Below are 24,445 nucleotides of genomic sequence, written 5' to 3' on the forward strand. Positions count from 1 at the left end.
ACCTCAGCAGATTAATGTTGGACTTGTCCTTTTGTGCTTGGCTTACTTCGCTAAGCATGATTTCCTTTAGTTTGTTCCATATGGTGATGTGCTTCATACGTTCATCACTGCTTTTTAGCAATGTGTAGTACTCCATTGTATGTATGTATCACAGTTTTTTAATGCACTTGTCAGTTGATGGACATTTGGCTTGTTTCTAACTCCTTGCAATTGTGAATTGTGCCATAATGAACATTGGAGCACAGATATATCTGGCTGTGATTTATTTCTTGCCTCTTCTGGGTATATGCCCAGTAGGGGGATTGCTGGGTCGTATGGTAGCTCGATTTCCATCCATTTTAGATATTGCCAGATCGATTTCCATACTGGCTGTACATACTTACAGGTCCATCAGCAGTGGAAGAGAGTTCCTGTCTCCCCACAGCCTGTCCAACACTTGTTGCTTTCTGATATTTTTTAATTGGGCCATCTTTAATGTTGTTTTGTGGTGTCTCATTGTTGTTTTAATTTGCAGTTCTCTTATGGCTAAAGATCGCAAACATTTTCTCATATGTTTATTGGCCATACGGATTTCTACCCCTGTGAAACTACTGTTCAGGTCCTTTGTCCACCTCCTCATTGGGCAATTTGTTTTTTTCTTTTTGGAAGCTAGCAGAGTATTGTAGATTTTAGTAATAAAATCTTAGTAAGATTTTATTAGACCTTTGACAGATGTGTCATTGCTAAAGATGTTTTTTCCAGTCCGTGGACTCTCTTATTACTCTCTTGGTGAATTCTTTCATTGTACACAGGTGTTTTATCTTCGGTATATCCCACTTGTCATTTATGCCTCCTCTGTGTTTGTTTCCTTCCCTATTTCTGATAGCCTATGTATTCCCTGTGCCAACGTTCTCAAGTTGGTCCTAATTCCCACATGCATGGCTTTAATAGTTTGGGGTTTTACTTCAAGGTCTGTCATCCACCGTCAGTTTATTCTTGTGCATGGATTGAGATAAGGGTCTTGCTTCATTTTTCTGCAGGTAGATATCCATTTTTTCCAGCACCACTTGTTGAAGAGGCCATCTGCTTACCATTGGTATATTTTGGGGGACCTTATCAAAGATCAGTTGTCTGTATGCTGATGATTTTAGTTCTGGGCTTTCAGTTCTTTTCCCATGGTCTGAGTATCTGTCATTATATCAATATCATGCAGTTTTGACAACTGTGGCTGTGTAGTATGTGCTAAAGTCAGGTAAAGCAAGCCCTCCCACTGTGTCCTTCTTGAGGAGTTCTCTGCTAATTCTGGGCATCTTCCCTCTCCATATGAAGTGGGCAATCAGATTTTCAATTTCTTTGAAGAAAGATGAGGGTAATTATATTGGGATTGCATTAAACTTGTATAGTGCCTTGGGTAGAAATGACATCTTTACTATATTGAATCTTCCAATTCATCAGCATGGGATATTCTTCCATTTGTTGAGTTCACTCTTGGATAGTAATAGTGTTCTGTAGTTTTCCTCATATAGATCTTTTGTTTTTTTTTAGTCAGGTATATCCCTAGATATTTTAATTTGTGCTTTGCTATTGTGAAGGCTACCACCTTTTTGATCTCCTCTTCTATGGTCTTATCCAATGTGTAGAACAGTCTGATGCACTCTGTTCATGTAATATCCTGTCACTCTGAAAAACTCCTCTATTGCTTCTAGTACTCCCCTTGGGGAGCTTTTTGGGATTTTCCGTATATAAAATCATATCATCTGCAAATAATGATAGTTTCACCTCTTCCTTCCCCGGACGAATACTTTGATGTCTTTTCTTTGCTTTATGCTGTTAGCTAAAACCTTCAGTACGATGTTACATAAGTGTGGGGACAAGGGACATCCTTGTCTGGTCCCCCTTTTCAGTGGGATTGTGTTAGTCTTTTCTCCATTGACCACCATGTTGGCTGTTGTTTTTTCTTATATCGCTGGTATTGTCTTGAGGAATTTTCCTTCCATTCTTATCTTCTCACTTGTTTTAAACAGGAATTGGTTTTGGATGCTGTCAAATGCTTTTTCTGCATGTATCAATATTATCATGTGGTTCTTATACTTTTTCATGTCAATATGACCAATGATACTAACAGTCTTTCGTATGTTGAACCATCCCTGCATCCCTGATATGAATCCCATTTGGTCATGGTGAATTATTTGTTTTACATACTTTTGTATTCTATTGGCCAATATTTTGTTAAGACAGGGGTCCTCAAACTTTTTAAACAGGGGGCCAGTTCACTGTCCCTCAGACCCATTGGAGGGCCGGATTATAGTTAAAAAAAAAAACTAGAACAAATTCCTATGCACACAGTACATATCTTATTTTGAAGTAAATAAAGAAAAGGGGGAAAAACATCCAGCGGGCAGGATAAATATCCTTGGTGGGCAGCATGTCGTCCACGGGCCATAGTTTCATGACCCCTGTGTTAAGGAGTTTTGCATCAATGTTCATTAGGGATATTGGTCTGTAGGTCTTGATTCTTGTGGGATTCTTGCCTGGTTTTGGTATCAGAATTATATTAGCTTAATAGAAGGAGTTTGGAAGTTTTCCATCTTTTTCTATGTTCTGGAAGAGTTTGTGTAGGATTGTGGATAATTCTTCCCTGAATGCTTGGTAGAATTCTCCTGTGAAGCCATCTGGTCCAGGGAATTTTTTTTGTTTAGTAATCCTTTGATAACCTTGTCTATTTCTTCCATTGCTATTGGTCTGTTAAGATTCTTGATGTCCTTGGGGATAGTCTAGGGAGGCATTGCTTTTCCAAGAATGTGTCTATGTCTTACAAGTTTTTGAATTCATTGGAGTACAATCCTTCATAGTACTGCGTAGTTATCCTTTTGATTTCATTAGGGTTTGTTGTAATGTCCCCTCTTTAATCCCTCATTCTTGCTATTGAAATTTGTTCCCTCCTTTCTTTTGTTAGGTTTGCTAGCAGTCTGTTGATTCAATTTATCCTTTCAAAGAATCAACTTTTAGCAGCATTAATTTTTTTGCATAGTTGTTTTATTTTCCCTCTCCTGAATCTCAGCCCTGGTTTTTATAATTTCTTTTCTTTTGCTGTTAGTAGGATTATCCTGCTGACTCTGCTCTAGTTGTTGTAAATTTTGTGTGAGCATATCAATCATGAGTGTTTCTTCCTTTCTCAGGTGTGCATGTATTGCTATGAAACTTCCTCTGACGACTGCCTTTGCTGTGTTCCATAAGTTTTGGTGGACTCTGTGATGCCATCTTATACCTTCTGTGTTGTGTTTTCTACCTTTCCTTTCTCATTAATGTGTTGTGCATGTGTGTGTATATCATTCTTGACTTCTTTACACCCTTGAGCCGATGCTATCTTGGGGCTGTTTTCCCTTTGTTGCCCTCTGGGCGAGGTTGTTCTATGTGGCATTCTCTTATTTATGCTTGGTGAGTGTTGTTCTTCTGCCCATACTAGGTCGGCAAGGATCTTTTGTAGGGCTGGGTTTCTTCTAACGTATTCATTGAGTTTTTCCATGTCTGGGAGACTCTTACTTCTCCATCTATCTTGATTGATAATTTGGCTGGGTAGAGTCTTCTTGGATTTGTGTTATTTTCCTTCAAATTTTGGAATATGTTGCTCCACTTTCTCCTCTTCTTCATAGCTTCTGGTGATAGGTCTGAGCATATTCTTATCTGGGAACCTTTATATGTGATTTCTTGTTTTTCCCTAGCTGCTCTCATCATTTTCTCCTTTTCCTCAAAGTTGGATAGTTTAACTATTATGTGCCTTGGTGACTTCTTCTTGGGGTTCAGTCTAACGTGTTCTTTCAGCCTCCAGAATGGTTGCCTGGTTTTCATTCATTAAGCTGGGGAAATTTTCCTCCAAGAATTCTCTCACTGTTGTTGCAGATGACTTCTTTATTTTGTCTTCCTCCGGTAATCCAATAATTCTCATGTTGTTCCACTTTATAGCATCAGACATAGCTCTTGGGTTTTCTTCAGCTTCTCTGATGATCTTATTAGATATTTGTTCAAATTTGTTTAAGTCTGCTTAGCTGTCCTCCAAGTCACTTGGAGGACAGTTCTCTGCTTCCTCTAGTCGATTCTTGTGGTCTGTGGGTTTGCTATTGGTTTTTGTTATCTTGTCCCTAAGCTCTTGTATTTCCCTTTGGTGTATGGGCTGTATCTCCTCTATCATTTCATCCTTTTCTGTATTGTTTCCCTCATATCCTGTATGGCTCCAAGCAGCATTCTGAAAATTTCTTTCTGTGACAGATCAATGTCTATTTCTTCTATGCATGTCATTATGTTCAGGACAACTTCTACCATTGCCTTTTGTTTCTTCTGTTTTATTTTTTTAATTTCATTGAGGTCATTGGCACTTGTTGCTGTTTGTGTTGTGTTGTTTTAGCGGAGCCAGGTGCCATTTTCCAGGGAGTTGAAGAGAACTGGCTCTCTCTGGGAGACTTGTAAGAAAGTTTCCTTGAACTGCCTACAGCTAATTTTACTATGTAATTAGCCTATACTTTTATCCTCCTGTGGCTTCACTCTCATGGGGTGTTCCCCAGAAGGCTGGTAGGTTGCCTGCTTTGGTGTAGAACACCGTGATAGGTAGGCAGAATTTCCCTGATGAGGTAGATCATTGTAGAGGTTGGGCAGTGGTTCCTGCAGCAGCTTGGAACATTGGTGAGTGTTGGCTGAGTTGCCCCAGGCCGTGTGGGGCACTAAGGTAGGCTGGAGGAAGTTCCCTCAGTCCCGTGGGACAACAGAGGGAAAAAAGGAGCTGCCCCAGCCACACAGGCAGTAATTACCATGTAAGAAGTTGGGAGGAGTATCCCCTGATGGAGGTTAGCAGGGCTTTCCCCAGCTTTGGGTTACACTGCACAGCATGGCGGTCACCTAATTGTGTGTGGGGCTAGGCATAAATGCCCTAGATTAAGGGGAGTGGTCTGTTGGTTGGCAGTGAGAGAACAGGGAAGAGACAAAGAGGGGGGAATAAACTAATCCTGCTGAGATTGTGCGGGGATAGAGAGAAGAGAGGGAAACGAATGTAACAATATAGCTGAGCCCCAGTCCCTGCCTGTGAAGCTGCATGAGTTTGATCCCTGCCCCCAGGCAGCGGCAAGCCGTGGCTGTGTTGAGATAAAACCCTGCGCAGGTTCTAAATTTTCCTGGCTCTGGCCAAGACAGTGGCAGTGCTAAGCGCAAGCCTTAGCTGGCCTCCACTGTGGTAAGCCAAAATCCCCAGCCCCTCAAAACCTTATGGATCTGTGCCTACATATCTTTATGATGCTCCCCCTGCGATCCAGCAGTGTTTAATTTCTCTCTTAGTAACTCCCCTTGGCTGTTTTCTGTGGAGTCCCTCTGCTATGTGTTACTCAGTTGCCATCTTCCCGGAAGTCCGGCGTTTTTTTTTTTCAAAGAAAAATTTCTAGACAACCTGTTGTGTAATTTAGTATGAAAAATACTGAAGTGTGTTAAAAAATAATTTTGCAAGGATGTAACGACGTAGGTACTAAGAATCAGAAGGTCACTTTTTATCTGTATCTGGTGAGTGAGACAAGCTGCTTATTGAGGGTGCTACTTTTAGCTTTGGTTAAAGAGGATAAATAAAATATTTCTGTAAGCTATTTTCCTGTCAGACTTTTTGTCCTTTTCTCCTCATGTTCCTGCTCACACTTCCAGCAAAAGATAAATCAGGGAGTTATGGAATAGAAACACTAAGATTCTCTACCTTTTGAAATGTGATGGCTTGAAATTGTGGGACTGCTGTACTAAAATGTTTGCTGTTTGCTGTTGACCTCCCTTCGGCTAATGTGGAATGTCCCGGTGGAAATTCCAGGTAATGTGGAAAGTCCCGGTACTACCATTTTATACCACTTATACCTTTGTCATTGTTGTTAATTGCCATTGAGTCAACTCTGACCCCTGGCAACCCTTTGTACAACAAAACCCAAAGCCACCATGTCCCACACCATCTTCACCACGGTGTGTGTCATGTTCATGGTGGTGGGTGTGTTCAAATCTGTTGTCGCAGCCACTGTGGGTTCTGAGTGATTTCCAAACTAGAACTCTAATTTTCCAGTACTGTATCAGAGAATATTCTATTCTGACTCAAGAATATTCTGAGATGATTTTTCTTAGTTAATGTGTGCACAAAGATCATCAGCCTTTCTACACACCCAGTCTTCATCTCAAAAGAATATACGGAAACCTGTACGCTCTTGATGACTTTGCTGATGTTTTAATAGTTATAAATGCTTATAACGTCATTGTAACATCATCATCACAAACCTCCACAGTATGATATAGTGCTGACAGCCATTGTGATAGTTACATAATCTGTTTTCAGCTTGAGACTATTAAGGGTGAAGGGGTGGAGATTAGCCTGTCAATCAGGTTGCAGCTTTATGATCTCAAATGGAGGTGCTAAGGAGAAAAAATATCTGATTGGGGACCAGATACACACTCACTCTGCCTTATCTTCTTGTTGGCAAGCCACATGGTGACCCACGATGGGACGAGAGCCCTGAAACTGGAGGAGCCACGTGGAGACCCATGCCAGCGCTGAGATGCTTCAACCACCACTGGATCCACGGAATTTCCACCCACTGGCCTTTGATCTTACTGCTTTTGGTGTCATTGCATGGCTTTGTTTGTCTCAAGAGTAATTTATGGACTAGTATCAACATATGGGGTCATATTGGACTTATGGACTTGATCTGGACTGGGCTGGAATGTTTTCTTAATATACAATTGCTCTTTGATATATAGTTCCCTCTTGTACACATATGAGTGTCTATGAATTTGTTTTTCTAAACAACTCAGACTAACATAGCCATGATATCATATGACAGTGCTAAAAAGACAGTTTAATTTAGCAATCCTTTATTGTCTATAATAGTCTGGGAGGTGAAAGCTTGCTTTTTCTTATTAGGAACAAGTGTAAATATAGTGATTGTCCAAAATCCCCCTTGGCTGTTTCCTGTACTGTATTAGTGCAATACATAGCATCTTCCTGCAGGTTTTCTAAGCAATGCCAGTAAAAGGCAAATCTGATGAACTTGGCTCCTGAAGGCAGGAGCAGGGGGCCAGAAGCAAACCTGCCACTGGGCTCCCTCTGGGTGAAATGTAGGTAGGGAGTGTGAGGATTTTGAGAAAACTGACTCAACATACTTATTCTCCACATTTCACCTTATGAAGCGAGGCTCAAGTTGCTCCTGGCTTGCTTGTGCGATGATGCCAAAGCTAATGTGCAGAGACATTGTAGAGGGAGATTAAGAAACCTTCCTGAAAACGCGAGAAAAAAAATTAGAAAAGAATCACCCACCATAATTTGAACTCTAGAACTAAAAGTATCATTCAAGAAATTTGAAATAATAAAGAGTTAGGAAGGCCATGAAGCAATAGGGATCAATTAGAGTTATATATTATTTGTACTACTAATCTTAGGGGTCAGATGAAGAGACACACTTAAAAAATCATTTTTATTGGGGCCTCTTACAGTTCTTATCACAATCCAGGCATCCATCCATGGTGTCGAGTACATTTGTACCTATGTTGCCATCATCATTAAATTTATAAATTATTTTTTTTCATGTCTTAACTGGCCACTGTCTTCCTTCACCCACTTTTCTGTTGTTCATCCCCCTGGGAGGGGGTTATATGTCGATCATTGTGATCAGTTCTCCCTTTCTCCCCTCCCCTTCCCCTTCCCTTACACTCACTATTGGTCATGAGGTTTTTATCTCTGCTGGATGCCCTGTGTTGTGAGCTCTTATCTGTACCAGTGTACCTACTATGGTCTAACCAGATTTGTAAGGTTGAATTGTGGTCATGATAGTTGGGGGTGGGCAGAGAGGGGGAGGGAAGGAAGCATTAAAGAACTAGAGGAAAGTTGTATGTTTCATCGGTGCTATACTGCACCCTGACTGGCTCGTCTCCTCCCTGCGACCCTTCTGTGAAGGGATATTGTATTGTCTACTGGTGGGCTTTGGGTCGCCACTCCACACTCCACCTCATTCACAATAATATGAGTTTTTTGTTCTGGGTCTTTGATGCCTGATACCTGATCCCATCGACACCCCATGATCACAGGCTGGTGTGCTTCTTCCATATGGGCTTTGTTGCATCTCAGCTAGATGGCTGCTTGCTTATCTTCAAGCCTTTAAGACCCCAGACCATATATCTTTTTTTTTGTGACAATATATCTTTTGGTATCTGGTCACCATCAGCTTTCTTCACCACATTTGCTTATGCAACCATCTTGTCCTCAGAGATCTTGTCAGGAAGGTGAGCATCACAAAATGCCAGGTTATTAGAACAAAGAATTCTTGTGTTGAGGGAATACTTGAGTAGAAGCCCAATGTCTGTCTGCTGCCTTAATATTTAACATATAAGTGTATGCACATAGATCTATTTCCCTATTGTTTTATATATGAATATATTTACACATGTCCATGCCGGTATTTAGACCTCTACAAATGCCCTTTGCCTCCTCATTATGTCCTCTATTTCCTTTTACTTTCCTCCTAGCATGTTTGACCTTAATTCAGTTTTCAGTAAGTCCTCTCAGTTACATTGCCCTTGATCAAGCCCCACCAGGCACCCTATGCCCTCTTCACCATTTATTTCAGATCACTTGTTGTTCTCTTGTCCCTGGGTTTCTTAGCACCCTTCATCCTTTCCCTGGCCTCTCCCTCTCCCGTGTCCCCCTGGAACCATTGGTCCCTGAGGTAGTTAGTTTATTGTGCCAACCTGGCTGATAAACACATGTGGGGTTAATTGAAGGGTGGAGGGATAAATGGCTCAGTGAGCCTCACCGTTCTAGTTCTCGGGTCTCTTGCTTTCTGATGGTTGGACCAGAGTGCAGCTGCCTTAACTAGTTCCCTCCTTCAGCTGGCAAGGCTGACTTCCTGCAAGACATCCCTGAGGAGAAGCCACATGGACCTACCCCGATGCAGCCCTGGGTGCTGGAGCAGCCATTTGGAGACCCTTGCAGGCACTGAGATGCTTACATATTCACTGACTCAGTTTTCCTCCTGCAGTTGGCATTATTTTGTCTGTTTTGTGAGATGGAGGAGGAATTTGTGGATTCGTGTTGGACATGTAGGTTAATGGGTTAATGTTGGACTTGTGGGCTTGGGCAGCACTGGGTTGTGATGTTTTCTTGATGTGTACTTACCCTTTATATAAAACTCTGTCTTATACCTATGAGTTTCTGTGGATTTGTTTCTCTAATGTACAGAGACTAACACAGTCCCTTTGTTTTCTCCTCGGGATTGTTTATCCCACCTATCTTATCTAGATAGACATGCAGGAACAATAATAAGCACAAAACCAAGAAAAAAACAATAACAACAACAACATCAACCAAGGACACACCAAAAAAAAAAAGCCTGTAAATAGTTCCAGGTCTGTTTTTTGACCTTTATGGGTGTTTTCCAGTCCAGTGTGATGGGGTGCCATGCCATGGCCCCAAAGTCTATATTTGGTGTTCCTCGGGAACTTCATTGCTTTGCTCACCTTGCTGTTCTGTTGTATGCCCTTAGTGTCTCACCATGGTGTGGTGGAGTCAGATTGGGCCCAGTTCCCACATGGTGTCTCGAGTGTTTTCCCCTGTAGTGCTATGGGTCAGTGAGGGAAGTCATGTCTGTGTCTCGTGGTGAGACCTGCCCTTTGGTCCACTCTATGCACTAGCTACTCTGAGCGAGGGCTTGGTGGGCCAGGATGACGAAACACATTTTATAGGATTTTATAGAATCTCAAAAAATTAGTTCTAGAAATTTTTCAAGTGCTTAGAAATGAAAGCATTCATAATAGAGATCCCAGAGTTTGCCGAATTGCTTGCTGTACAAATAGAATTCTTTTTTTTAATTGGATAATATTGGACAAATGACTAATAAGCAAGAAGGGTAAAAAGCAAGAGATGGCATCTTGCACCAGAGCCATCAGAATGAGGCATGTGTTTCTAGGGAAAAGAATGTGTACGGGTGCTCTGAATGTTTTGAGAGCAAATGGTAGCATTGTCAGCATGAACTTCTTTCTTTCTTTAAGTGCAGAGGAAGCTGGGGGAAGGACGGAGAACGTAGAAAACTTACTTGGAAAAAGGAAGCAAAGTCAAGGGGCTAATGTGTACCTGGAAACAACAATACATACCTTATTCCAGGTAAAGAGTGTATGCTGGGCACATAGCACCCAGGATCTCTGTAATTTCCTGGAATGAGCTCGGCTGGAAAGCAAGTAGATTGTCACAGCATTAGAAGAGTTATTCCTGCATTTCTGCTCATCAGCTCACTTTTGAGCTGAAAATATGTATACTCTGTAGGCTAGTGTGTTAGAAAGGGCTCTCAAAATCAGAATGTTAATAATTATATATATATATTTATACAGCTAGATATATAAGAAATAAACAGTTAATTAAATTATAAAACAGTACAAATGGCTCAGTGCAACTCACTCCCGTGAGACAGTTGTGAAACACTGGCAGTCCTTCAAGTCTTAAGGGCCGCCAGGTAGTTCTCTGTAGAGCAATTCAGGCTATCCTGGAACAGGCAGCAAACAGCAAGGCAGGTCACCAACAGAGCCAGATGACAGGGTCCAACAGTCCCGAGCTCAACAGATGTAAGTTCCAACGGTGTGTCGAAGCAGATCTTGAAGGAACCTCAAATTACAGCAACACAGTCCATGGGTTAGGTGTCCCACAGGTAGTGTAGCTTGCAAATTGAGGCACAGAACAAGCAAGGCAGCCAGCTGCACGCTTGTCCGATGATCAAAGAGAAAGAGACAAGAAAGGCAAGGCTCGCCAAGCAATTTATCTCTCTTCCCTTCGATTCATCCCACATGTGTTTGTTGGCCATTTTGGCACAATAAACTATCTTAGCTAGGAAGCAGTGTTCTGTGATCCATTCTGTTATATTTGTCCTACTGTTGACTTGAGGACTAGCTGGGAAGTCTTAGCCCTGTTGTTTGTAAAACAGTGAAGAACTGGAAACACCCTAAATGCTCCTCAATCAGGAAATGATAAATAAGCTACAGTGTTTGTGCAATATCTTTTTAATCACCTCTGGATTGAGGAGCATTTAAGATAGTCAGCCTCAGAAATAGGGTGGCTATGAGTCAGAATGACATTGAGTTTTGTTTTATTTTTACGGTGCTTAAATAGTTTGGAAAACTGTTTAAAGAAGAAGGTAGGCCAAGAGATCAATAATTACTATAGAGTAGATAAGGAGAGAAGTTGAAGGGGCAAGGCAATGAAAACTTTGGGAATGGAATAACCAGAACATCATTAGCGAAAATGCTGATGCATTGTGGAAAATGTAACAAATGCCACTAAACAATTTGTACAGGTATTGTGGAATGGGAACCTAATTTGCTGTGCAAATTTTCAGGAAAAACACAGTGACATATTTTTTAAAAACAGGAAGAATAGGTTAGATCCTGAAAATTTGCTGTTGTAGGATCCCCAGGATGCGATGATGGCTAGAGTTGGAGGAGAACGATGCAGTGTGAGAAAAACAAAATGAAGCTATATTTTTCTGAAAGTGTGTACAGGCACATCTAAGGGTAGGTCAAGACTATTGCTACAGAATAATAGAAACCTTTATTTTAAAAGTTGCAAAAACAAGTCTACACATTTCTTTTTAGCTTTTTAAAATTGTGTTTTTAGCTTTTGATTGTGAATTAGGTAAAGGTTTATAGAGCAGATCATTAGTTTTGCATTAAAAATCTATTTTTTTTTCAATCCTCTGAAATCACCTGATGGACTTACATACTATCACTTACCCTGCATTTGCCCTGCATCCCCTGTTTCCATTCCTCCTTCCTTCCTAATCCTCTGAACATTTTCCATGGATAAATACTGTCCTTTAGATAGTCAATGGTTGATTGTTATAACATGGCGGTGAGTTCTGTTACAGACCTGAAGGATGGCTAAGTCCCACCTGTTTCGCTCTGACTCGTGCAGACTGGTCTCTCTTAGCATTTTTAGTTTTGTTTGATATTTTTCTCCCACTCTACCCAGGACCTTCTAGTGGGATCCTTTTCAGAGAAGTTGCATGTGGTAGCTGGGCACCATCTAGTTCTTCTGCTCTCAGTGTTGTGTAGACTGATGCTTATGCCATCCGCTAGTCAATTGGACTAATTAATCTCCATATGCCTTTAAATTTCTATCAATCTTCTTTCTTCCAGATGGGAGAAAGCAATACTTGCACCTTAGGTGGCTGTCCTAGAGCTTTGAAGACCCCAGTAGCTATTCACTGCAGGAGGATGTAGAACACTGTCTTGCTGAACTATATTGTGCCAGTTGACTGTGGAACCCTCTGAGACTATGGTCCTGAGCCTCCAGGTCCAGTGACTCAGTTCCTCAAGGTGTTTGGTTATGTCTATGGAGTGTTCTTAACCTTTCCCCGTGTAGACTGTACCACATTCACAGATACATATTTGTACTTCAGAAAGTGCTGTTTCCATCTCTAACCCGTCTCCAAAGAATTATTTGCTTGTTAAATTTAAACCACGTCCCCTTGGAGGACTCAGGTCAGGTTCCTTTTGCGCGATCTTTGAGTTTCAGAAATAAAAAAAAAGAAAAGTCTGCAGAAGCAAGACCAGGGTTACTAGGAGAATGGAGTCAGATTTCTTGTGATATTCTTCTGGACCGGTCATGGCTGCCCTCGAAGAATGAGCAAGTGCCTTGTCATGTGATGGGGATAAAACATCTCGGTGTAGCTTGCCAGGCATTTTCTCCACCAATTTTCTTGTAACTTTGTCCTAATAAACTCCCGTGATGGTCCTTTGAGAGAATCTGTCAAGATTAACCCTTCGGAGCGCCCCCAAACAAACTCTATAACCTTCAGCACTGGCCTCTTAATTTGTCTGGTGTCACAGGGCTCTTCAGGAGCCAGTGTTTTAATTGGACTTTATTTTGGATGGCACCCTCATGAGACTCAGACAGTGCCTCTGCAGTAATTTCAGACGAAAGTTCAAGCAGACTTTGCTGGAATAAACCTGGGCGTATGTGAACTAGGACTCCAGTAGCAATACTCTTTGACTTAGCCCCATGTGTGTGTTTCTATAAATAGACACATCAATTCGTATATCTAGAGAAAGCAACTAGTGTATATACCATTGTGAAAGAAACCTCTGGAGAGAACTGAAATTCAAGACGAGGGGATTATTTAAAAAGATTTGTACTTCACTGGTCTGTTTTGAAATGTTTACAGTGATAGGTAATTATGTCTTGCGTAATTCATAATTTTGTCAATGTATACTTAAGGTTTAAACTTTTACCGGATATGTATATCAGCCTCTTTGGGATTATCTCATTCTCTGGGCTGTTGAACATCATATCTTCATTGTCTAGTGTTACTGCAATTACATATTTTATAGACAGGGATTTCATATGGGGTTATCGATATTCCTGGCAAATAATTCACAAGATAAAAACATGATTGGACTTTTTGTCAGGCTTATGGAACGTAGATTAATTTATGCCACCATAGCTCTACTGTGAAATGGTTTTGTTTTTCGGTTATAGTTGAAGGCATTTATCTATTGTCTTTCTATTGCTTACCATAGTGGTCCATTGAGTAACCAAAAGAAATTTCAGGGATACAGAGCTCACATGTCTCAGTGTGGATTTTATGTCAACCCACCTCCTCTCAGCCCTGAAGCCACCTTGGGCGCTGTGCAAAGCACTGCTTTCCCTCCCTCCCTCCTCTCGTTCCAGAGCTACAATGTCTCTTATTCAGCCTCATGGTTCCACAGGAAAGGCAGGGTTGCTTTATTGCCATGAGATGTCCTCAGGCCGTGGGTTCAATGTTGATATGGCGTATCTATGTCATAGCACATCTTTGTGTCGCATATCTGCTGTGGGGCAGGGAAGATTATGGAGCCTATTCATGCGGACTTGAACAAGGTGTCTGATCTCAGAAACTCAGTCCTCTACTTTGTAACATGGCAATAATCATCTTGGTTTAGGGACCTTATGAAGATTCACGGGTGCACTGGCATTCCTAAACAGCAAACAGCAAGGAGCGATTCTTTTTATTGAGTATGTACGCATGTCACCCTCCTTTCTAGAAAAAGAACTACATTCTCCTTAAACTGATCGATACTTGGTGCCCTTGCAGCAGTTTCCATCCCTATTGCATTTAATGCCACAAAGGATCCTCTCCCTTCTCAGTTTAGTGTATTACTGTGATCCATCTCTCAAAGATGCCTCTCTGAGATACAACATAAGCACAGTTCCCTCACCACAAATGCGATGGCTTCTGTCTCTTTACGTGTTAATAAGAAGCCATTGGGGATTGATTAGTAGCACTGGGATGTATTTAGAAAAATGGGAATCAAGGATTGAAACCAAAGAAAGTGCCTCTATTACTTCTTACCTCCAAGTTCCTTGTCTCAGGTGCTGAATGACGCCATTTTCAGTCTTTGTCATATTTCCATCTTGTCTGGGTAAGACCACTCTTGAGTCTTTTTTCACCAGTAAATACACTTTCTTTTTTTTTAAAGCTTCACACTCTGGTAGCAGGGGTTGGGGTTACCCAGAGTACGCACCCAAATTTAGGGATTGTCTAATACAATATGAATAGTTAGTTAGTCTTCAGTGTCCATTCACTGTGGGCTGGGCACTGTGCCCATGGACTTCACAAATATTCTCTCTATATAACCACCAGATAAAAAGGCAGGTCTTTTCTTTCCCCCATTTGCCAGATCACTTTTATTTGCCCCATTTTCCAGTTCACTAAGATTTGGAGAGATGAAGACACAGATCTTACAATCAGTAACTGGGGGAACCAAAACTCTAGCCTGGGAATGCTTCACTTTCAGGCCCATGGCATTGCATAATCATTGCCAGCGCCCCTGAGAAACAGGTCTCAGGTCAGGAACCTTATGAGTAGTAATAGACGTGATGGCAGTGAATTTGGCTTTGAGCTTTTGAGCAGGGTTCTTCCATCTGAATTTCCAGGAACAGTCTGGCACCGACTTCTGTTCTACCGGGAAGGTTAAAAACTTTGGCATACGAATTTTCCACTTTTTCCCCCCTCAATCATAGAGAGGTGGTGACAGAGCATCTGGCGGGTGGCCATGTTCAATTGCACTCCAATAGACATCATTTTAGATAGGAGCTGTACGTTCCCAGCCATGCCAATACAGTGGTGGGGGAAATTGAGTTGAGTTTATCTCGATGCAGAACTTTGAAAAGTGTTACTGTCAAAAAGCGAGGTGGCAAAGACCCGTTGTTTGACAAGTTCACCCTTTCTGACAACAGTGAGGGAAAGAACAAAGGCCAAGATTAAATTGGAGAGACAGGCCTGATATGATCTGACCTAAATAAAAGTCATTTCTGTGCCATGGACTTGCTTATTTCTGCACCACTGAATAAGGGCACAATTTAAGTCACCCGTTTGCCATCTTTACTTTATAGCCTGGGTAGAAGTTTGAGGACACACAAAGTGTGTTTGAGGATCACAAAGTGAAGGTTGATCTGTTCTCCCCTCAGGGGCCCACAGTACAGTGAGAAAGAAAATAATAATAAGCTAATGTAAGCTTAAATCAGCTGAAAATTAGAGTTGGTTTTACCCATCAGGAAGAACTGCAACCAATTTCCTCAAATCACTATCTCCCCTAGGAGTAAATTTAGAGTCTGAGACTCCTTTTGGGAAGTCTTTTTTTTTTTCAAACAATGATCATGCTAATGCAATGGATAACATGTGTTGTTCCATATCATGCTAAATGTATATAAGTGAGAGTATTTCTTTTACATGTACAGTCCTCAGAAGTCATGATAAATTTATCTCTCTTTTATTTTTTTTTCATTTCATTGGAAACTCATACAGCTCTGATCACACAATCTATAACTACATCCATTGTGTCAAGCAGAGTTTGTCTTTCTTATGAGCATCTCAAGAAGTTGCAGACCAGTGACTTACTCTAGCATATCACATTGCAGCCCATGAAAGTCCTCAGTCTGGGACCTCATTCAAAAGGACTTAGTACCAGAAAACCAGATGGCCAAGATCTAATGTTGTCCTATCCATTAATCGGGCTCCCTTGACAATCCTCCCACTTCCCTCTCATCTTTGATCTAGAATAAATATTGACCAATAGGTGTCATTTAGATTATTGTTTGGAAGAGCACAGTCCTATTTATTTTAGGAGCCACTCTATCTTTGGAATGCTGGGTGACCACCGAAAGTGGTTTAAGTTTCAAGTGTATCCCTGGCAACCATCTCAGGGGTTTCTCTCCTCTCTACCAGTCTGACAAGTCTGTCCTTTTTCAGGAATTTGAATTTCTTTCTACATTTTTCTCCCATTCTATCCAGGATTTTCTATTGTGTCCCTGGGTGGAATATTATTGACTTTTTATATACATAAATTTCCACATCCAGACTATACTTCTTTCCAATAGCTCTCCATCAGAACATCCTTTTCCAATGTTACTCCACTTAGCCCATTTTCCAGAAATGGGCTGCCTCACTCTGAACAAATTTTATTTTCAACTTTATTTTTGCTAAAAATAGGCATTCAACTTTCCCCTACTTCCTTATATTTAATGAACTTGATTTCACACGCTTTCATCATCCTCTGTGTTATGTTATGGATCCTCCAATGTGCCCATTTCCCCTGTTAAGTATCATGCTTAAAATTGGTTACAGGACTTCCAGAGCAGTTGGGGAACAAGAGACCTCCTGTACTCAGGAGCTCATTCTCAAAACAGCGGTCCTTGACTATTTTGAGACATGTATCCTTTTTTAGAACCTATAGATGTATGTACAATTTTCCTTCTAATTTCAGAGGATCCTTGGGAACCTGTAGGTATTTGGTAAACCTTGTCCAGTCTGGGACACTTACTCAGTTATCTTGAGGCTGTATCCAGACTTTGAATAGCTACAGGTGAAGAGTTTAAATAGGGCTATTTTAGAGGTCTGGTTTTCAAACCAACTTTTCATTATGATGGCATATATGAAGTGTTTTTAGAATTCAAGTTCAAAATAATTAATTTGTTCACTTCTACTTGAACCAATTTGCTCAGATGTGTTAACTTCTTCAGAGTGATGTCCTCATGAGATTTTAAAAATAGACCTCCATACCTCTCACACTCAGCCGAGTTTTCCATAGATGAATAGTCCTGCTTGACTTGAATGTTCAATTGACTCAAACCTAGTGCAAAGTGAAGCAGACAATGTCGTTTGCCAGTGGTTCCAGTTTTTTGGCCAGTTATTGTTGTTTTTTAATGTTTGTTTTGCAGAATGTATATACTTTTTGAACACATAGAAATGACAGGGAAATTCAAGATTTTTGAGTATGTTATTTTACCAGGTAACTGGACAAAGTATTTTAAAAGTAGTGCTCATTTTGTGATCTGGTGTGTTTTCATCTTAATGTTTCTTTCTCTTTTCTGTGTGTATATATATGGACTTTCCTCCACCCTCCCAACATGCCCTCTCAGCTCAGCTTTGTGCACACACCCTTATTTGCTAGCCCCTCCTATGAGAACACTGCCTGAGTAATCTGTTTTTGCGGTGAAGTGTAGGCTGACGCTTGCATATGAATAAGCATCTTGGGGGAAGGAAAGGGATGGTAGGTCCACCATGGTGAGTGAAGTTAGTGTCTTCTGTGAAGTGTTTTCTTGCTGGTCTGTAAGGACCTTAGCTCCTTAGTGTGCAGGAACTTCTGTATCGGTATGACAATGGTTGACCAGATTTGTGTGTGTGGAATGAGCAGGTAAGTTTTGTATAGCGGTGGACTTCCCCAGTGTATGACATCCACTGTTGGATTTTACTAACATGACAGTGATGCCAGAGTTCTCCCCCATTTGGGGGATTGGGAGCAGATAGTGAATGTGATGCTCCGATGCCGTTTTCTCTTCCTTGTCACCTCACTTGCTGTTTTTCTTCTTCCTCCATAGGTTATGGCCATGCTGTGCCCTTGTCGGATGGGGGGAAGGCCTTCTGTCTCCTGTACTCCGTCATTGGCATCCCTTTCACCCTCCTGTTCCTGACGGCAGTGGTCCAGCGCATCACCTTCTATATCACCCACAGACCTGTTTTCTACTTCCACACCCGCTGGGGCTTCTCCAAGCATGCTGTGTCCCTCGTACACGCATTCGTCCTCGGCTCTGTCACCATATCCCTGTTCTTCCTCATCCCAGCCGCTGTGTTCTCCAACCTGGAGAGTGACTGGAACTTCCTTGAATCATTTTATTTTTGTTTTATTTCCCTGAGCACCATTGGCTTAGGGGATTATGTTCCTGGAGAAAGTGATAATCAGAGATTCAGAGCAATCTACAAGTTTGGAATCACGTGTGAGTATCAAGAGTGGCAAACTAGCACCTCTGTCTCAGTTTTGCCATCCGAAGCCCTCTTCTGCTTGCTAACGAGTCATCATTCATGCAAGCCCTGGCTGGCTTTTCATTGATAAAGCCAGTGGCCATAAAGCCCACTCTGACTCTTGACAATCCCTTAGGGTTTTCAGGGGTTGAATATTCAGGAGGAGATCAACAAGCCTGTTTTCTGAGGTGCCTCTGGGTGGATTTAACCTTCCAAACTTTCCATTAATAGCCAAACGCATTCACTGATACGTTTTCAGTCTTTAACCCCTTCTCCAAACTATTTCATTCTGTCGTACTTTTTTTCAAATTCCTAATATTACTTACATTTTTGTTTTTAGGGGGCACCTTAACATTAGTGATTGGTTTCTAACTAATAGTGTAACCCAAACAAACAAACAGATGAACTCCCTGCCATGGAGTTGATTCTGACCCATAGTGGCCCTATAGGACAGGATTGAATTGCTGCTGATGGTTTCCAAGACTGTAACTATTTACAGGAGTAGAAAGCCCCATCTTTCTCCCTTGGAGAAATGAAACTGCTGACTTTCATTTAGCAGCCCAACAAACTGTAATGTAAAAAAACAACAACAAAATAGATTTGATTTCTAACTTTAAAAAATAACGATTTATTAGTAATAATAACAAAATTATTAGTAGCAATAATAAATGTACATTTTAAGCATTTTAAGTTCAAGAAAATTAGAACTAAGATATAGTGCGAACCTATTGTTACCAATCATGTTCTTCAATTGGCGAGGAAAATCTTTCATTTTTTAAAGGAAAATCTTAAAACCGTTATTTATCTCCTTTGTCCATTTGGTTCTTTCTTGGAGAACAAAAGAATATGTCAACTATTTCATGGGTTTTTTGTATGAGAAATAGGCATTAAAATTTAGAAAGCCAATAATTTTCAAGCTTTGTTGTTTAGAAGTCAATATAATGTACTGGAAAACTTAGACCAGAAATTCTTTTTAAACAGTATTTTGGCATATAGCTCACATATCATACAATTCAATAGTGTGGTCACATGTGGAGGAGTTGTACAATCATCACCACAATCAGTTTTAGAACATTGTCTTCATTCTTGTACGCTTCGTTAGCTCCCCATTCCTTCCCACTCTTCTCTGCTGTACCCTTAAGAAACCATTCATCTAGTCTCTATTGAATTACCTATCCTGGAATTCATGTACATAGAAACATTTAAAACAACAAATCAAACTAGCAAGAATAACAACATCAGATCGATAAACACCTCAGCTGGAAAGAAAGCAGAAAAATGAAAAACCAGAACAAATTTAAAATGGGTTATAAAGGAGATCAGATGATCACATGCAACTGCATCCCCAGTGATGCCCTTTCCAATGACGTGTGCATGGCAGTCAGGCTAGTCACATCCCTGGTCGGGGGGAATCCACCGGGGGCCTCTTCTACTTATATTTCCCCATTCCCTTGTTTTTATTCAACGGAAACAGCTTTAAAATGGGTCAAAAGGGGGATCAAATGGTAAGATGTTACATTTAAACCTAACTATGTCTGCCATCATTGACTTTACAATGCGATTACTCCTTTTGTAGATGTATAGAATTGTGATTGTAATGTACGTACAGTTTTTATTTATGCTTCCTCTGAATTTTTTTCAAAACTCAGCTCATGGACTTTCCTTTAAGAGATGAAGCAGACCGCTCTGGCCCTGCGTTGAGTCTTCCTTCATTGTCCTCATTACACGTTAGTGTTTCTTTACTCTGAGGGCTCACCAAAGCTGCCTTTCATAATCCTCTGTCCTTTGGACAGTGCCTGGCATACAGGTTCGGTAAATAATTGCCTAATGGGTGTGAGGGTGATTTCATGTTTTCTCTACTTGCCATAATTATAATTAATATAATCAATATCTGTAGACTCTTTCATTGATGACCATACCATAACCATGCCTCTGTTGTTGAATATACAGAGTACTTTCAGTTTGTGTACTACAAATAATACTAGGAGCCCTGGTCGCACAGTGGGTTATTCATTGGGCTACTAACCCAAAGTCAGCAGTTCAAAACCACCAGGTGATCCTTAGTAGAAAGATGAGGCTTTCTGCTCCTGTGATGTTTTACAGTTTCTGAAACCCACAGGAATAGTTCTATTCTGTCCTATAGACCCGTGATAAGTCAAAATTGACTCGATAGCAGGGAGATAAGTAATACTGTAGTAGATGCCTTTTCCTGGTTGTATCTTTCCTACTTGGATATTTTGGCAAGAAGTAAGACTGCTAGTCAAAAGTTAATATGCTCTTTTATGACTGACTGGAAATATTAACACCGTGCTTTTCAAATGTTGATACTTGTGTGCAATATATAGGTGTAACTACTTCAGCACTCCTGTGGGGGGTATCGGCATATACATTATAGATTTTGTGTGTAAATGTGAATTTGATACCACCATAAACACTATCTTGATTTTCTTTGTATGTAATAGGTAAAATGTTACTTCCTCATTTTAATTTTCCATATTTAATGACTTAGGAAAGGTTAAACATTTCTGTAAGTACACTAGCTAGCTCTCCATTTGTGCAAGTTTGCCCAACATTTAACTTCCTTGATTTTACATATAATAATAAGTCTTTGAATAGTATTTTACACTCATTATAAACAATGTGATCATTTTTAGGCAATTTATATAAAGTTATTTCATTCTTGGCATGCTAAGAACTCAAGTACCTAACAATTGAATGTCCCAAAGATATATTAATATAGGAGCAGAAATTCTGTTATTCTTGGGATTTATATTTTCCCTTTATTTTGTTCTTTTCCATGATGGCTTAAGTGACTGTCACATAATGGAAAACTTAAGTTGGCTGCTGGATTAGGTGTGAGTGTCAACAACCACACAAACTCTTGTTCCATTTCTGTATAAATTCGTAGTGAGATTGTCATTTAGTTTAAGTTGTCGTATCATTTATTTTAAAGTAATTTTCTTATTTTATAGTAGAAATAATGCTATTTTTTTAATGCCTTATAATAGTTCCAAGCTTTGTTCTGTGGGCCAGTGGCTGTGAAGTCACCTTTGATGCCTGGTGACCCCACGGGTGTCATTTGAGAACTGCACTCCACGGGCTTTCAGTGGCTAAGCTTCTGAAAGTACATCGTGAGGGCTTTCTTCCAAGGTCTGTCCACGTGGGTCAGAATCTCCAGCCACTTGGCGTGAGCTGAATACCTTGTTCTGGGAGCCCTACCATAACTATAAGTGTATTTTAAAATGTCACTATCTATTTGAAAACCACTGATTAAGACGTGGAAAGAAGAAACCACTCACCATATTTTACTTAATCTGATAGATTTGAAGATTGAAGCCTCCAGTTGAAATATTGAAAGATTCTGTGTGCAGAATGTTAAACAATGCAGGAAGCATCTAACGAAGATGGAAGGAATACAAAGGACCACTGTACCAAGAAGAACTGGTTGCTGTTCAACCACTGCAAGAGGTAGTATATGATCAAGGACCAATGGTAATGAAGGAAGAAACTGAAGCTGCAGTGAAGACATTAGTGAAAAGGAAGCCTTCAGGAATTGAGAAAATACCAATGGAAATGTTTCGACAAACATGCACTTGCCTAAGCCAGCAAAATTGGAAGACAGCGACCTGGCGCAGCAATTGGAATAGATCCATGTTTGCACCCATCCACATCAGAATGCATAAATTATTGAACAAAAGCATTAATATTACATGCAAGTAAAATTTTGCTGAAGATAATTTCAAAAATATTTGCAGGAGTACATCAAGAATGCCAAAAATCCAAGCTTTATTCAGAAAGGACATGGAACAAGGGATGCCATTGCTGATGTCAGGTGGATCTTAGCCGAAAGCAGGGAATACCAGGAAAATGTTCACTTGTGCTTTATTGACCATGCAAGGTATTCAACTGTGTAGAACATTAAAAACTGTGGAGAGTATTTGGAAGAGTGGGAATCCCAAAGTGCTTCATTGTGCTCATGTGGAACATGTCCATGGATCAAGAGGCAGTCATTTGACCCAAACAAGAGAATACGGCATGGTTTTCCACGTATGCCATTAGGTTTTGGAGGAAGGCTTATTAACAACCTTACGGTATGAAGGTAACACAACTTTGCTTGCTGAAAGCGAGTAAGATTTACACCACTTGCTGATGAGCATCAACAATTGCAGCCTTCTATATGTACAACAACTCAATGTAGAGAAAACCAAAAGCCTTACATTGGGACCAATAGCTAACTTTGCGACAAATGAAAACAAGATTGAAATTGTCAAGGGGTTTGGATCCACAATCACTGCTCACGGAAGCAGGTGTCAAGAAATAAAGTGACACATTGCATTGATTAAATCTGCACAAGACCTCTTTAAAGTTGAAGATCAAGGATGTCAACTTTGAGGACTAAGGTGCACCTGTCCCAAGTCACGGTATTTTCAATCACCTCATGTGCATGTGTAAGTGGAACATTGAATAAGGAAAACCGAAGAAGAATTGACAAATTTTAATTATGGTGCTGGCAAAGAATATTGCCTGTCCCAAGAACCGCCAAAGGAACAAACAAATCATTTTTTGGAAGAAGTGCAACCATGACGCTTCTTAGGAGTGGAGAAGGCAAGGCTTCATCTCACATACTTGGGGCATGTTAGCCAGAGAGACCAGTCTCTGGAAAAGGACGATATGTTTGGTAGAGAGTCAAAAAAAAGATCCTCAAAGAGATGGGTGGACACCGCGCTGCCACGCTGGGCTAAACATAACCACTGTCAGGATGGTATAGCACTGGGCAGTGCTTCACTCTGCTGTACATAGTGTCACACTGAATCCGAACTGACTCACCAGCACCCAACAGCAACACACTAAGAAGTGAAGACGGAGAAGCTTTGCATCAAAATAATGTTGCTGGGTGAACTCTAATGCTTTTGCCTCTGGGAAAATCTTTAAACCTAAATCAGTAAACAAAAAAAATACCACCCCCAAAATATTGTTATGCTATCCTAGGCTCCTTTATTACACAGAGCCATTGTTTCGCAATGTGTCTTCATCCTTTCTTTGCTGGAAGAATTGTCCAATGTGATGGACGTACCGTTGACATAGCAGTTTTGCTATCCTTGTGAGACTCCACTTGTTTTCCTTTGTGCTCTTGGAATTTGGGGACAAAAAGGCTGAAGGAGCAAAATCAAGGCTGTACTTTGTGGCGAGGGAAGGTCCCAGTGTAATTTACTCCCCTGGAAGCATTGGCACGTGCAGTGTCATGCTGGGAAATATTCTCCCAGGGAAAAGCACTGTGAAGGCTGAACCTTTCCTCTGACGGTCCCAGAATGTGGCTAAGACAGGTGTATTCCTCAGAGAACTTGTCTGCAGCCATCTACCGATCACAGAGACGTAGTTAAATGTGTGTCATTTGCAATAAGCCTGTGTATGGACTAGAACAATAGTAACTATTCTACTTGACTTACTCTAGTACCCTGGTGGTGTAGTGGTTGGGCATTGGGCTGTGATCTATAAGGTTGGCAGTTCAAAACCACCAGCCGCTCTTCAAGAGAAAGATGGAGTCTTCTACTCCCATAGAGAGTTACAATCTCAGAAACCCACAGGGGCAGTTCTACCCTGTCCTGTAGGGTTGATGTGAGTTGGCATTGGCTCTATGGCACTGAATGAGTCGACTGTGAAATTGTTAAACCAAACAACGGCTAAACAGTAAAGAATGTCTGTGCTCTTTCGAAGAACTACTGGATCCAATCGCCAACAACAGCTCAACAATGTAGGAAGCTTGGAGGTGGGGTGGGGAGGAACAGCGGGTTTATGTTAATGGTGGAAGAACCACTTAGGCAAAGAAGGGTGAAAATGGTCACAAAATTCAAAAAGGTGTCTCTCCCCAGATCCCACTGAATTGTACATGTAGAAATTGTTGCATCAGTATGTGTCCTGTGTGTGTTTTCTACAACATAACCATAAAATGAATTCTTTCCAGAAGAAATTACTTCTAAAATATTGCATCTGTGAAGTGCAATGTGAAATCCCTTTAATGGTGCCTTATCCCCTCCAGCTACACTTTATTATAAATCTGGCCTTTCCACTGTTCCCCATGGGCTGTGAGTATTTACAGCTATCGGGAGACTGGCAATCAGGGTTTTTTTGGGGGGGGAGCTGGT

At 40.8% G+C, this 24,445-nt stretch overlaps 1 protein-coding gene across 1 annotated transcript in view; it reads left to right on the forward strand.

Annotated features, from left to right (window-relative positions):
- Positions 1 to 24,445, forward strand: part of KCNK1 (potassium two pore domain channel subfamily K member 1) — a 59,070-nt gene that overhangs the window by 34,282 nt on the left and 343 nt on the right. The window contains exon 2 of the mRNA XM_075532797.1: positions 17,882 to 18,277. Within this exon, the coding sequence (XP_075388912.1) occupies positions 17,882 to 18,277 (396 nt within the window). The remainder of the gene's footprint in view (positions 1 to 17,881; positions 18,278 to 24,445) is intronic.

Source organism: Tenrec ecaudatus, chromosome 1 (assembly GCF_050624435.1).
Source record: "Tenrec ecaudatus isolate mTenEca1 chromosome 1, mTenEca1.hap1, whole genome shotgun sequence".
Lineage (NCBI taxonomy): Eukaryota > Metazoa > Chordata > Mammalia > Afrosoricida > Tenrecidae > Tenrec > Tenrec ecaudatus.